This window comes from Bubalus bubalis, chromosome 4, assembly GCF_019923935.1.
Source record: "Bubalus bubalis isolate 160015118507 breed Murrah chromosome 4, NDDB_SH_1, whole genome shotgun sequence".
Lineage (NCBI taxonomy): Eukaryota > Metazoa > Chordata > Mammalia > Artiodactyla > Bovidae > Bubalus > Bubalus bubalis.
The window spans coordinates 59,269,901-59,286,367 of NC_059160.1; the positions used below are offsets into that span (position 1 = coordinate 59,269,901).

At 35.4% G+C, this 16,467-nt stretch overlaps 1 protein-coding gene across 12 annotated transcripts in view; it reads right to left on the reverse strand.

The window, feature by feature from the left end:
• CFAP54 (cilia and flagella associated protein 54) overlaps positions 1-16,467 on the reverse strand; it is a 313,162-nt gene that overhangs the window by 185,042 nt on the left and 111,653 nt on the right. For all 12 annotated transcript variants that reach the window (XM_044941473.2, XM_044941468.2, XM_044941474.2 and 9 more), the window contains 5 exons: positions 16,124-16,238; positions 14,153-14,242; positions 12,964-13,090; positions 4,746-4,857; positions 4,295-4,395 (listed from right to left, as the gene is read on the reverse strand). In XM_044941473.2, coding sequence (XP_044797408.2) covers positions 4,295-4,395; positions 4,746-4,857; positions 12,964-13,090; positions 14,153-14,242; positions 16,124-16,238 — 545 coding nt within the window. The remainder of the gene's footprint in view (positions 1-4,294; positions 4,396-4,745; positions 4,858-12,963; positions 13,091-14,152; positions 14,243-16,123; positions 16,239-16,467) is intronic.

Genomic DNA, 16,467 nt, shown 5'->3' on the forward strand with positions numbered 1-16,467 from the left:
TGGGAAGTAATAAGTATAAAAGCAAAAATTAAGGGAAAGGAAGATAAACACAATAAAGAGGACTGACAAAGACAAAATTTGGCTCTTTGAAAAAATGGGGGGAAAATAGACAAACCTCTAGCAAGATAAATCACAAAAATATGACAGAAGACAAAAATTAATGAAGTTAGGAATGAAACACAGTGTGCAACTGTAGATATAGCAGAGATTCAAAGGATAACATGAAAACATAATAACATTTTATGAATAACTTTGAAAATTTGGTAAAATGGATAATCTCCTAAAAAATAGAATTCATCAAAAAGAACTCAAAAAAAAATCACAGACTCAAATTGGCTATTCATCTTAAAGAAGCTGAATCAGTAGGTAAAAAAAAATGAATGTATGTGGGCAGACCTAGAATGCTATAATAAAATATATATATTTGGACTTTGTTTTTTATTTCAGGTATAGAGTTCCTAAAACTTGGAGTTTCCTGAGTGACAGGAATCTCCTGTTATTCATGATGAACTCCTTTGGAATACGCCTGAGTCTAGTAAGGTGACTCAGGGTTGGGCTGTTAGAGAGCCTCAGGATAGAGGTTGGTCACTAGAAAAATCAAACACATGATGAGTAAGTGGAACTTTCAGTCTCAACCCCCAGTCTCTGGAGAGAGTAACTGCAGACTAGGTTTTTTAAAAAACCTATTAACAATATACTACCGCATATATATGGAATTTAGAAAGATGGTAACAATAACCCTGTGTACGAGACAGCAAAAGAGACACTGATGTATAGAACAGTCTTATGGACTCTGTGGGAGAGGGAGAGGGTGGGAAGATTTGGGAGAATGGCATTGAAACATGTAAAATATCATGTATGAAACGAGTTGCCAATCCAGGTTCGATGCACGATACTGGATGCTTGGGGCTGGTGCACTGGGACGACCCAGAGGGATGGTATGGGGAGGGAGGAGGGAGGAGGGTTCAGGATGGGGAACACATGTATACCTGTGGTGGATTCATTTTGATATTTGGCAAAACTAATACAATTATGTAAAGTTTAAAAATAAAATAAAATTTAAAAAAAATAATAAAAAAATAATCTATTCTCTTTTCTTGGCATTCTTGAGAGTCCCTTGGACTGCAAGAAGAACAAACAAGTCAATCCTAAAGGAAATCAGCCCTGAATATTCTGTCACTCCTAAAGGAAATGAAGCCTGAATATTCATTGTAAGGATTGATGCTGAAGCTGAAGCTTCAATACTTTGGCCACCTGATGTGAAGAACTGACTCATTGGAAAAGACCCTGATACTGGGAAAGATTGAAGGCAGGAGAGGGGGACAACAGACGATGAGATGGTTGGCTGGCATTACCAACTGAACAGACATGAGTTTGAGCAAGCTCTGGGAGTTGGTGATGGACAGGGAAGCCTAGGGTGCTGCAGTCCATGGGATAACAAAGAGTTGGACATGACCAAGCAACTGAACTGAACTGAACTCCTTAATTTATATTCACTATTATTATACCTCTAGTGATTGCATTTTTTTTGTCTGCTTTCCTATTGTTCTTGGGACTTTTAAATTTGTGATATCTAAGTTTATGTATTTAATAAAATGTTTACTGGGAAAAAAAAAAAAACCTATTAACAATGAAGTTCAGAGGGCCTCCAGGTTGGTGAACACATCCACATGCTGGGAGAGTGACACATCACAACTCCGTAGAGACAAAAGCTCCTGTGCTCAGGACCCTTCCAGACATCATCTTACGAACTCCTTCATCTGGCTGATCATTTGCATCCATTACAAACCAGTAAACATAAGTAAAATATTTTCCTGAATTCTGTGAGCCATTCTAGCAAATTACTGACCTGAATGAGGGGAAGAGGAGTTATGGGAACCCCCTACTTGGAACAGACTCAACAGAAATGTGTGTACCTGGCCATCCTATTTGTGGCTGGCACCACAAGTGGGGCAGGGTCCTTTAACTTGTGGGACTAAGGCTGTCTCCAGGTAGATAGAACTGAGTTGAATTTTTATGCTATAGTTCTACAAGGTGTTACCACTAAGAGAAAACTAGGTGAAGGGTGTATGGGGGTCTCTCAGTTCTCTCAGTTGCAGTCAGAGAATTGGTTGGTTTTGCATCTTTGGATATAGGATATCTTTTGGGGGCAGTTTCCAGTTTTATTTATTGATGGTTGTTTTGCAGTTGTGATTTTGGTGTGCTCGAGTGAGGTGAGCCCAAGGTCCTTCTACTCCACTCTCTTGTCCCAACTCCCTGAAAAGTGGTTGGTTTTGGAAGACACCCCATTGGAGTCAAAGGTATGAGACAAAGACACTGCACATAGTTTAACATTTACATATTAATGTAATTTGACTGCACAGATTAAAAAACAAAAAAATCTCAGTGGAGAAATATTCAGCAAAACTGAACACAATTCAGAAGAAAATTTTTAGAAAACAAGAAATCAGACAATTTCCTAAATTTGATACATATGACAACTTGCTAAATGACAAAAATGAAAGAATAGACTACTCAATAAAGAGTTATTCAATTGGGTATAATGAAACTTTAAAAAAAAGGGGAGAGAGAGACTCTTCCTCTCACCATTCACAAAAATTTATTCGAGTTGGATGAAATTCTCAATTGTAAAATCAAATATTTACATTGAAAAAGAAAATATTTTACTCAGAAAAAATTTCAAAAATAATAAAATGAAATGCTGATACCTTTGATCCCATTAACAATTACAACTTTTAATTTAAAAAAGAAGACCTTTAAAATGCAAATGGATGAATGACATCTGGGAAAAGCATTAGTATCCAAACCTTTAAAAATAAATGAGAAAACAAAAGTTGTAAATGAGCAAAGGATCTAAACAAGCAGTCTTGAGAATAGAAAAACCCTAGGGTTTAAACAAATATGAAAAGCTGCCTAAACTCATTCATAATCAAAGAAATAAAATTTCACAGCTCATAGGTCCACAAAAATTTGAAAATTTGATACTAATAGTAAGTATCAGGGAAGATGCTGAATAATGGAAACCTGACACACCACTGATGAAAATTTTAAAGCAATTTAGCAATATCTAAAAATGTTAAAATGTTCATATCCTGGAAACTACACTCCTATGTATTTATGCCAGAAACTCTCAAATGTGCATGTGGAGATGTATACAAGAATGTCCTTTGTAGCACTGTTTACATAATGGAAATGTGGACTGGACTTATGTATAATCAACATGAAAAAAATCTCACAAACATAATATTGAGGTATAAGAGCATAATGGCAAAACAAATTGTAAAAAATAACACCACATGTTCTTTAGGGGCATACACATATATATAATTGAAGTATAAAGCCACTCATAAGCATGATAAATGCTAGGTTTTGGATAATATTACTACTGGGATAGAGGGGGGACAGAAATACATTCCAAACGTTTTATATGGCACATTGCATATTGAGTACATGTTCATTTTTATATTATTTTCTATACTCACCTAAATCATACCATAATTTAAATAAAGAAAATGAAGGAATAATCAAACAGATTGTGAGGCAAATGCAAACAAAAAGAAAATGAGAGTTGTTTCATTAATATTTATATGCTGAACATTACGATCAAAATCACTAAGCAGGTAAAGGAAGACATTACATAATGAAAGTAAACGATATAAAGAATCAAAACTGTGTACTCATAACAATAAAAGCTAAACATACCACAGTAAGAATTATGAAAGTGAAAGTCGCTCAGTCGTGTCCCACTCTGCAACCCTACAGCATGGAATTCTCCAGGCCAGAATACTGGAGTGGGTAGCCTTTCCCTTCTCCAAGGGATCTTCCCAACCCAGGGATCAAACCCAATGCGGGAGCATTGCAGGTGGATTCTTTACTAGCTGAGCCACAGGGGAAGCCCAATAAGTATTATAGTTTTAGTTTTAGAAACAAGAACACCATTGGCCAATACTTAGAAGTAATTTACCAGTTTGACATCCTGGCCACTCTTAATCTAATTTACCAGTTTGACATCCTGGCCACTCTTAATCTAATTTACTGCAACCACCAGCTCTACCCCAGGACAGTTACTCTCTAGTATATCATCCTGTTCATTTATTCTATAAAATTTATCAAAATTTTCAATTTTCTTGCTTATTTGTATGTTTGTTTATTTTATGTTCCTTTTATTAGTATGTAAGCTCACTGATGGCAGTGACCCTATCTGTTGTGTCTACCAGTGTATCCCTGGTGCCTAAAATAATGCGCAACACATGTAACCCTCAAGTGTACATTTAATTAATTAATCAATCAATACCTTTCATGCTCCGGCATTTCAGAAATAAAGGGATTTTTATTCAAAAATTCTCTTAGAGTTTCCTTTCTTTTAGCTTTTTTTTTTTGCTTCATTTCTGCAGTCTTAACACAGGAAATAACAAAAATGTTACAAATTAAAATCTGAACACAATTCTGAGTACAACATAATTTACTTGTATTCTAATGCTTACCTCTTGACATTAAAACAGTGATTTCTTTATGCCCTTCAATTAAAATTATTTATCAAAACTAACAGAAGTACCACTGTAGATAAAAGAAGATTATAAAAATATCCATATAACTTAAGAATTAAAATATATTGTATAAGTTTATGCTTGTTGGTATTATCTTGTGTTTAATATTATAATAAATTATAGTGCAGCCAACCATCTCTAGATACATGAATCTCTTAAGTTCACTAATTGAAAATTCAAAATTTATATGAAACTTACTTTTCCAATCTCCACTACTGCAGCTCTGTACTTCTTCACAGGTTTGATGACCTTTTTAGACAAAGTATCCTTGTATTTCAGTTTTTTTATTCCAAGAAGGGACTCATTCCTCCTATTACAAAAAGATAAAGACAGTTAAAAGATATGCAAAAATTTGCAAAACTACCCCCAAAGTAATAAATTTTTAATGAGTATTGTCACTGAAATTATTCTAGAAGCATTTCCAAAATTGGTTGCATTCCATGCATAAATGAGACTGTGATACTCCCAGTCCCATCAAGGAATAGCTGGCCTCTCAAAAGAGCAAAATGTAAATCATAGCATCAAATGTGATGAGAGCTGAAGTATCGATATGATGTAGATCGAATAGAATCGAACTGAAAAAAAAAAAAAGTGAACATTTTGCTTTAAAACCAAGTGACCCTAAACAGGATATCTTGCTTCCAACAGACTTCAGTCCCTTTAGTTCTACCATGTGCAAGCTCCCAGCCACTACCACCTTCGGACATCAACAGGAGCTAAGCATTTTAGATTACTACATTCATCCATGGGTATCTGCAGGGGCTCGGTTCCAGGACCCTCTCAGATACCAAAAGTCAAGGAGGTGCAAGTCTTTATATAAAATGACATACTATTTACATATAACCTACACATATCCTCCTATACAGTTTAAATCATCTCTTTAAATCATTTAAGTTGCGATGCAAATTCTGTATCAGTTCAGTTCTGTATAAATAACTGTAAATACAACATAAATATGATGTACATAGTTCACAGGAGTGTGGCAAATTCAAGTTGTACTTTTTGGAACTTTGAGGAATTTTTTTCGAATATTTCTGATCCATGGTTGGCTGAATGCCTAGATGCAGAATGGATGCCAACGTCCAACAATATTAAATGTCCTCCCTTTCCCCTAGCTGGCATTCATTTTGGCAAATGTTTTGTCTGCCCGAACTATAACACAAAGCTTGGACCATTGATCAGTGGGAGACTTGGGAATCCCTTCTGTGCTCTGCTACTTACATTCTGAGCCTAGTTGCCTGCTGTTTTCCAACCAGCCTGGTCTCTCCTCTACCTCCTATCTCTCCCACCCCACCAGAATGCTTTTGTGGCTGTTATTCCAGAAAGAGCTAGAAAGAAGAGGAGGTTATGGAGCACTATCTTCCCAATTCTGTCAGCAATCTCCTCCATGCTCTGCAGAATGGTCTTCCACTGAGTAAACTCCTCCACTTCTCCACCTCTTCACAGAATGCTTTCTCCTAGCTCTGACTGCTTTCTATTTTGTTGATGGTATGTTATGAAAAATAATATTTCTAAACTATCATATAATCAATGTTACTGATCTTTGATTTCATGGCTTATTCATTGTTTTGGTTACATACGTCATGCCTGCTTCTGACGCAAAACATTGATTTCCAATGACTGTCTGCCTATTAATTCATAAACACAACTCTGTTATACTTTATTAGACAGAAAAGCCTCTCTTTTCACGCTTTTTTATTCTTTAAATATATTTCATTACTCTAGCCCATTCCATACAAACTAATCTGATTGGAATTGCATTAAACCAATAAATTAATTTGAGAATAATAGAAATCTTTACAATATTCCATCTGCTCATCAAGTAATGTACTATGTCTCTCCATTTATTCCAGTCATTTTTTTATACCTCTTAGAAAAGATGTTGGTCTTCTTTATATTAGCCTAAATCCCCTCACAATTTCTGATAAACTTAATCCTGTACTTCACAACAACAGAATCGTTTTTCCATTATACTTTCTAGTTGACATAGCAAAGCATTGATTTTTGCATCTACCCATCCTATGGAATTCTATTGTTAGTTCTGATAGTTTTTAGTTAACTTATTAAGTTAAAAATAATAATAATTTGCAGATATCAATCCTTCTATTTTCCAAGTACTTCACCTTGGAATTCACTTGGCAAACATTTTGGGGACCCTATCATATGATAATCACATGAATTCTAATCCTAATTTCTATTTCTTACTTTAAAGCACTGCCAATAATGTTCAAAATGATATTTTTTAATAAAAGATAGGAGGAATAATAGGTTTCTGTGTGGTACTGCATATTTTAACAGAAAATCTTCTTCTAATCCTAATTTGCTAGGAATTGCTGTTGCTGAACTTCATGATATGACTTTTCAACACAAAAGACTCCTTTGACTACTAGTGATAATTATATTTAGACTTCTTATGATATATTGTGGAGAAGGCAATGGCAACCCACTCCAGTACTCTTGCCTGGCAAATCCCATGGATGGAGGAGCCTGGTAGGCTGCGGTCCATGGGGTCGCTAAGAGTCAGACAGGACTGAGTGACTTCGCTTTCCCTTTTCACTTTCATGCATTGGAGAAGGAAATGGCAGCCCACTCCAGTATTCTTGCCTGGAGAATCCCAGGGACGGGGGAGCCTGGTGGGCTGCCGTCTAGGGAGTCGCACAGAGTCGGCCACGACTGAAGCAACTTAGCAGCAGTAGCATGATATACTGAGAACAAAATCTACATTCTCACAGCTAAATTTATAAGCTAGTGCTTTATTTTGATTTTGTATATTTCTAAATAAAGTCAACCCCTAATTTTCTACTTTTTAATTCTATTTTTACACATGTGTTATCAGAGTCTGCTGTAAAAATGTACAAGGAAACAACAACTACATTCTGAAGTGTGTATGTGCTCAGTCATGTCCTACTCTTTGTGACCCCATGGACTGCACCCTGTCAAGCTCCTCTGTTCATGGAATTCTTCAGGCAAGAATACTGGAGTGGGTCACCATTTCCTACTCCAGGGGATCTTCCCCACCCAGGGATCAAATCCGAGATCTCCTGTGTCTCCTGCATTGGCAGGTAGATTCTTTGCCACTGGGCCACCTGGGAAGCCTGAAGTAGCTTTATGTAAAACAAAATTATTTGTTCCTATGAGAGAACTTGCTTAAAAAGTTTTTGATCTCTCCAAATTTTTTACTGCTTCAATAAATTCATATAATTAAAAATTTTCCAGATAATCATCACTTTAAGCTAGATTTTCAAACTGATTCATGTTAAATTACATAGTTTTCTAAAATTTAACAACTTCCAAATTTATGACTATTTTCTCTTTGGATTACTTACATTACACTTTTTCTTATTTTGTTGGCCAGAAAATTACCTAATTTATTCATATCTTCAAAGATTAAACCTAGCAGTTACCATTGGACTATTTTAAAACCAATTTATAATTGATTAATTTCGACTTATTCTATTTCTTCTTTCTACTGTCTTAGATTTATTTTATTTTACCAATTTCTCGAGTTCAATAAAAGCTAATTTAATTTTATTTTACTCTTTTAGTAAGTAACAGAAGCTTCTAAAGCTAAAAATTTGTTTTTACTGCTTTGAATACATTTGATATTGGGCTTCTCACTAGCATGATTTTCATGCTCTATACTTTTAAATTTATTTTTATATATTATAGTTATATACAATTATATATACCAGTCATTATTTTGTTATAATATTTCAGTTGTATTGCATGAATTGCATTGTATGAATGTGATCTTTACAAATTTTAGACTAGGTGATCTATTGAGATTTATTTTGCAGTTTAAAAATTACTTTTCTAAAATTTAATAAGTACTATAATATAAAGGGTGTTTAGTCTCAGCTGGCTATATATATTAAATTAATCTTATTAGTTATATACATTTTCTATGTCCTTATCTCTTTTTAAGTATCATGTTAAACTCTCAATATCATTATTTTCTATCAAATTAGCCTTCTTTTCATCAGTTATTTCCATATACTTTTATTTTTTGTTATGTAGAACATAAAAATTCATGAAATATCTTGATTGTGATTTATAAGCATTATTAATAGAATCACCAATGTGAAAAGTTAGCATTAAAAATAAGTAACAAAGAGATTACTTTTAAATATTCCCAAGACAAATAATTAAAATTTTAAAGAGAAAAAACCCTAAAGTTTAATCTAAATCCTTACACCAAAATAAATTCCATATGGATTAAAACACTAAATCTAAACTGTGAAACTAAAAAGTTGGAAGAAAATATTGCTGCATATTTGTCTGTTGAAGTAGAAAAAAAGTTTCTTCATGCAAAAATATGTCAAGCATACAAATACGAAAAGAAAACAGATATTACTAACAAAGTAGAGATCAAGGACTTACTTCTGCCCCGCTTCTGTATTTTTTGACTTGAAGAACATCCTAGAACATCTGCCCAGCCTTAAATGTTGAAATCATTACCTTTGACTTTAACTCACTTATACTGTTCAGGCTCCAAACTCATCTTTTTTTGTACCACTGGTCTCAAATACTTATTCTGTTTTCCTATTTCAGATTATCTATTCTTCTTCAGTTGGACCTCCATGGTCAGTCCTCCAAATTTTACTGCACACTGAAAGTGCCTTCTGATTTTCTTTGGTATCAAGAATATTATTTACAGCTTCCAAGGTTCTCATTTTGGCTATCATTTATTTAATTTGGTGGGACTTTCTAATTCTGTCCAGCTCTCTCATTACAATGGCCTGCTTTCATGTAATGAAAGCAATTTCCTCTTTCATCTTTTAAAAATACGAAGCACATGTATTTCAAGCTTTTGTTCTAATAAATGAAGTGCCTATTTTAGGAAGAATATTTTCCTGTAGGTTTTTATGAGACTGTTCCTCTTTGACATTTTTAAAGTAGATCTTGTGTTACTGATGTTTTTCCTACAATGAGATAGATTAGACCTATGCCCAGTTTTAAAATCAAAACCCAACTATTGGAAGAAAAGCTGAATTCATTTGGCATCTCTCATAACTAGTTGGCACAAAACACAATTTTCCTTGGGGGCAGAGAGAGCCATTTGGGCTTAGTGAATAAAAGGGTTAACTTTAAAGTTTTACTACTTCTATTTGAGGAACTCTATTCACATATACATATGGGAGCCCCAAGGAATGACTGCTTGCTACTGTAGAGAATTGGAAAAGCATAGTACATGGCCAAAACCAGACTTCAAAACCACACCATACACAAAAATAAACTCAAAATGGATTAAAGACTTAAAGGGAAGAACCTGAAACCATAAAACTCCTAGAAGAAAACAGGCAGTATGCTCTTTGACATGAATTTTAGCAATATATTTTGGAGATATGTCTCCTCAAGCAAGGGAAACAAAAGCAAAAGTAAGCAATCATTTTAACCTGTTAAAATGAGTTGTAAACACCTTAAAGAAAAAAAAGCATAAGTAAACAAATGGGACTACATCAAAGAGAGGGGGAAGGGGAATTACTGATGATAGCCCAAAGGCACAAACTTCCAGTTACAAGGTAAAGAACAACTAGGGATGTAATGTACAACATGATAAAGATAACTAACATGCATGCTACATGTTATAAATAAAAGTTTTTAAGCGGATAAATCTTAAGAATTCTCACCACAAGGAAGAAAATAATTTTTTCTGCTTTTCTTTTATTTTTTTAATCTTTTTTTTTTTTTTTTTACTTTACAATACTGTATTGGTTTTGCCATATACCAACATGCATCTGCCATGGGTGTACACGTGTTCCCCATCCTGAACCCCCCTGCCACCTCCCTCCCCATACCATCCCTCTGGGTCATCCCAGTGCACCAGCCCCAAGCTTCTTGTATTCTGCATCACACCTGGACTGGCGATTTGTTTCTTATATGATATTATACACGTTTTAATCCCATTCTCCCAAAGCATCCCCCGCTCCCTCTCCCACAGAGTCCAAAAGACTGTTCTGTACATCTGTGTCTCTTTTGCTGTCTCACATACAGGGTTGTCGTTACCATCTTTCTAAATTCCATATATATGCGTTTGTATACTGTATTGGTGTTTTTCTTTCTGGCTTACTTCACTCTGTATAATAGGCTCCAGTTTCATCCATCTCATTAGAATGGATTCAAATGTATTCTTTTTAATGGCTGAGTAATACTCCATTATGTATATGTACCACAGCTTTCTTATCCATTCATCTGCTGATGGACATCTAGGTTGCTTCCATGACCTGGCTATTATACACAGTGCTGCGATGAAAACTGGGGTACACGTGTCTCTTTCGATTCTGGTTTCCTCGGTGTATATGCCCAGCAGTGGGATTGCTGGGTCGTATGGCAGTTCTATTTCCAGTTTTTTAAGGAATCTCCACACTGGTCTCCATAGTGGCTGTACTAGTTTGCATTCCCACCAACAGTGTAAGAGGGTTCCCTTTTCTCCACACCCTCTCCAGCATTTATTGCTTGTAGACTTTTGGATCGCAGCCATTCTGACTGGCGTGAAATGGTACCTCATTGTGGTTTTGATTTGTATTTCTCTGATAATGAGTGATGTTGAGCATCTTTTCATGTGTTTGTTAGCCATCTGTATGTCTTCTTTGGAGAAATGTCTATTTAGTTCTTTGGCCCATTTTTTGATTGGGTCGTTTATTTTTCTGGAATTGAGCTGTAGGAGTTGCTTGTATATTTTTGAGATTAGTTGTTTGTCAGTTGCTTCATTTGCTATTATTTTCCCCCATTCTGAAGGCTGTCTTTTCACCTTGCTTAGAGTTTCTTTTGTTGTGCAGAAGCTTTTAATTTTAATTAGATCCTATTTGTTTATTTTTGCTTTTATTTCCAATATTCTGGGAGGTGGGTCATAGAGGATCCTGCTGTGATGTATGTCGGAGAGTGTTTTGCCCATGTTCTCCTCTAAGATTTTTATAGTTTCTGGTCTTATGTTTAGATCTTTAATCCATTTGAGTTTATTTTTGTGTATGGTGTTAGAAAGTGTTCTAGTTTCATTCTTTTACAAGTGGTTAACCAGTTTTCCCAGCACCACTTGTTAAAGAGATTGTCTTTTCTCCACTGTATATTCTTGTTTGTCAATGATAAGGTGTCCATAGGTGCGTGGGTTTATCTCTGGGCTTTCTATTTTGTTCCATTGATCTATACTTCTGTCTTTGTGCCAGTACCATACTGTCTTGACGACTGTGGCTTTGTAGTAGAGCCAGAAGTCAAGCAGGTTGATTCCTCCAGTTCCATTCTTCTTTCTCAAGATTGCTTTGGCTATTTGAAGTTTTTTTTTATTTCCATACAAATTGTGAAATTATTTGGTCTAGCTCTGTGAAAAATACCATTGGTAGCTTGATAGGGATTGCATTGAATCTATAGATTGCTTTGGGTAGTATACTCATTTTCACTGTATTGATTCTTCCGATCCATGAACATGGTATATTTCTCCATCTATTAGTGTCCTCTTTGATTTCTTTCACCAGTGTTTTATAGTTTTCTATATATAGGTCTTTAGTTTCTTTAGGTAGATACATTCCTAAGTATTTTATTCTTTTCGTTGCAATGGTGAATGGAATTGTTTCCTTAATTTCTCTTTCTATTTTCTCATTATTAGTGTATAGGAATGCAAGGGATTTCTGTGTGTTGATTTTATATCCTGCAACTTTACTATATTCATTGATTAGCTCTAGTAATTTTCTGGTGGTTTCTTTAGGATTTGCTTTTCTAATGTCGCATTTTTATGAGATGATGGATGTTCACCAAACCCACTGTGGTAATCATTTCATGATGTACATAAGCCAAATCATTATGTCGTCCACCTTAAAATTTATACAGTGCTGCATGTCAATCATATCTCAGTTAAACTGGATGAAAAAATTAAGTAAATAACTGGACCCCAAAGTTTGTGTGAGAGATGCTAATGGCCTAGAAATTCAATCATCCAACATGTCTCAATAGCAAAAGGGATAATTTATTTCCTACTAGAAATAAGAACACACTCTATTATTCTTTAGTTCAGGTGCACAAACATTTTTGTGTGTATTTATTTATTTACCCAAACACAGATACTCACTACCTTCTAGATGCCTGTTTTAACTGCATAGACTCCACTCTCTTTTTCATCCATCCTATATATCTTTTAGAGCTTCCCTGGTGGCTCAGATAGTAAAGAATCTACCTGGACCCAGGATGGACCCAGGTTCCATCACTGGGTCAGGAAAATCCCTGGGAGAAGGAAATGGCAACCTACTCTGGTATTCTTGCCTGGAGAATTCTATAAGTGGATGAGCTTGGGGGCTACAGTCCAGGGGGGTCACAAAGAGGCAGACACAACAGAGCGACTAACTCATAATCACACCATATATCTTTAAGGAACAATTTTACTCATTTTTTAAAGTTGTTAATGCTAATCAAACAAATATTACAGTACCTTTTCAAGAAGTCATAGACAGGATTTGTTATCTCCACCATAGGTTGAAATTTTTCATCATGCATACATTTTTGCATAACTTGTGTAAAGAATTCCAGGAATCTAGGTCTCTGCTTAAATTTCATAACTGTGAAAACAAGAAAATTCATGTATAATCACCAATACACTTGGTTAATGGCATTGAAAGGATACTACTGCTATTAGTCATTTTGTTCTAACAGGCAAGTTTATTAACCTGCTTTTTTTTTTTTGGCCTGTGCCATGCAGCATATGGAATCTTAGTTTCTCAACAAAGAATCAAATCCATGGTCCCTGCATTGGAAGCATGGAGTCTTAACCACTGGACTGCCAGGGAAGTCCCTTAATTTCTTTCTAGATTTCTTACTTTTTAAAAATGTATAGGAGTAAATATGGTGAGACTATTGTTTTCCTATGATCAAACAATCCTGTATAATCTAAATTTCATTTATTTTCCAAATATCTCGGTGTTTGAAAGATTTCCTAAAAGTTCCCTAACATACGACTGCTGCTGCTGCTGCTAAGTCACTTCAGTCGTGTCCGACTCTGCGCGACCCCATAGATGGCAGACCACCAGGCTCCCCCATCCCTGGGATTCTCCAGAGAAGAACACTGGAGTGGGTTGCCATTTCCTTCTCCAATGCATGAAAGTGAAAAGTGAAAGTGAAGTCGCTCAGTCATGTCCGACTCTTAGCGACCCCATGGACTGCAGCCTACCAGGCTCCTCCATCCATGGGATTTTCCAGGCCAGAGTACTGGAGTAGGGTGCCATTGCCTATGACTAGGTGGGGGTAAATATACTGCTGATAACTGCCAGAATAACTAGTCATCCTAATTTTTATTATATTTCACTCTGAGATAAACAATAATGCAGCTATTTCTTCACAGTTGAGCTTAAAAATCACTAACACATTGTTCAGTTCCTAGTTTTTGTAAGCTTCATAACAACACAACATCAATTACTGCCAAAATAAGTCAACGTAAAGGTTCCGCATTTTCAGATTTTAAATCAGGTACCTATTTTGGTCTCTTTCCTTACTTGACAATCAAGAGTCTGCTTTATTCTGAATGGGTAAGAACCTGAAATCTTCTGCCAACAACAGAATTCACGGAATGAAAGATCTTCAGCAGTAAGGTGAGCAAGCAACATATGTACGACAAGGTAACCTACCTTCTTTCACAGCACCTTTGACCGACCAGTTTAAAACTATAGGGTAAAGAAATATGGGATCTTCTGCTCCTGAGAGTTCAGTTGTAATATCTAAGGTTAAAAAGAATTAGCAAGTTGTTGGTTTTGTTTAATATCAATAACCAAAAATGAAAATCCTTTGGTGGAGGATGAAAAATAGGAAAATACCCAAGTAAACATTTTAGACGTCTTAAATTCTTGTCTTAAAATATAAATTACATATTTTTGAGATTTAAGAGATTCAATAATTCAATTATTTTCCTTTCATTTTTTCCCCTAAAGTCCAAGGAGTTTATTACCAAATAGGGGAAGAATCTCTAAAGCATGAATCTTTATTACTCAACAGCTATTGTCTATCAACAAATATCAGACACAGAAACCAGATTCTCAGTTTGATACTTTTTTTTCCGGCTGCACAGCATGTGGGATGCAGGAACTTAGTTCCCTGACCAGGCATTGAACCCACACCCCTGCATTGGAAGCATGGAGTTTTAACCACTGAACCACCAGGGAAGTCCCTAAGTCTTACATGTCTTAGTTATGAGACCTTGGGAAGTTACTTACCTTCTCTGTGCCTCCCTTTCCTTATCTTTAAAATGAAATAATAATAGTACCTTTTTCATATGGCTGTTATATAAGGACTATATAAGTTTTAATATGAATAAAACACTTAAAATAGTTCTTGGCACACAGAGAGCACTGTATAAAACTGTTATTTTTATTATTGTTTTGTTACTAAATCTATTGTTTAGCTCCTAACTTTACATTGTGCTCCTTAGTGAAATGTGGAGGGGGTGATAATATGAAAATAAGTAATTCACATCTCCAGAACCCTTCACACTTCCAGAACCCTTTCTATAATTTAAGGAATTATAATTTTTATATGTAACCAGACAATTACAGCTTTCCCAAAACTAGGTTTATAGGTTATGTGAATAATAGAGCATTGGGTTCAATTCATAAGTTCAGTTGGAAACAGAGACATGGAGTGTGTTTAAATAAAGTGAGAGATTCAAGTCAGGGAATTCTGAAACAGTACAACCACCTATATATAACCGAGGCACAGAGTAAGACAGATGAGATGGGGACACAGAATTCTACAAGGGTAGTGACTTCCCAAAAACCAAGGGGCCAAAAGTGCAACCTTCTAATGAGAGAAACTTAGGTACTCTTTTGTTCTTCTAGAAGGTCCGAAGTGCTGCTTCTTAAAAATGTGAGAACAGTTGTCATCACCAGAAAGTAAATCAATTTCTTAATCAGATTTCCCAGATGCAAACTCCAAAACTCCAATCATCGTGTCAGCATTTTGGTCTATTACTAAATTACAATACAGCCCAATGACCTAAAATCAGTGTTTCACTTGAGTGTTTCACATGGTTCAAATCACCCGTATATTAACACCTCTCATGCTATCCCTTTCTTTCTCAGTTACATTTCTGCCTTCAGAACAGTGATTCTCAATGTTGTGTTCCCCTTCTACAATACATTTGCCAACACTTGTGTCACAGCTGGGGCTGGTGGGGGTTGTGGGTAGGGGAGACAGTCCTGAGGGGATGGTGTGCTATGCATCTCTGGACAAAGGCCAGAGATGCTGTTTTACATCCACAATGCCTAAGACAGTTCCCCACAGCAAAGAATTATCTGGCCCAAATTGGCAATATTCTCGAGGTTGAGAAACTCTGCTTTAGAATGAGAAGCTTTAAGCTCAAATCCAAGCCAACTATGTAATCCTAAATAAACCGCTTAATCTTTATGAGCTACATCTGTAAAAATCAGGTTAGCAATCCCTTATTAACAGAGTATTGTTAGGATTAAGGACATAATGTAAAAGCACTGCATAAACCTTAAAGGGCTTACCAAATGCTAATCTCATTCTAATCCTTTTAACAAAATATTTTCTTATTTAAAAAAAATGCTAAACAGAAGTATACAGAAAGAAAAATAATAGATTACATTGCTTTGTCAGTTTGAGTAGATGTGTCTCCAATAAAACCAGCTGTTCATTTATTTTTTCAGGTACTAATACCTGCTGTGGCTTCTTATTCTTGCAAGACTTCTTGGAAGAACCCTAGAAACATTGGTTAAATGTCAGGACGTATTTCAATATGTTTCAAGAATTGTCATTTTCAAATAACATTCTTTAAATTATGTTCATACTTTCATACTTGGTAGACCAACTTATGAATCTACATGGCTAAATGTACTAATAATTAATTAATAACAACCCATTGTAGTCTAACTAAATGCCAGACACAATATGAAGTGTTTTATGGAGGTTGACCAAAATAGTTCTTCTC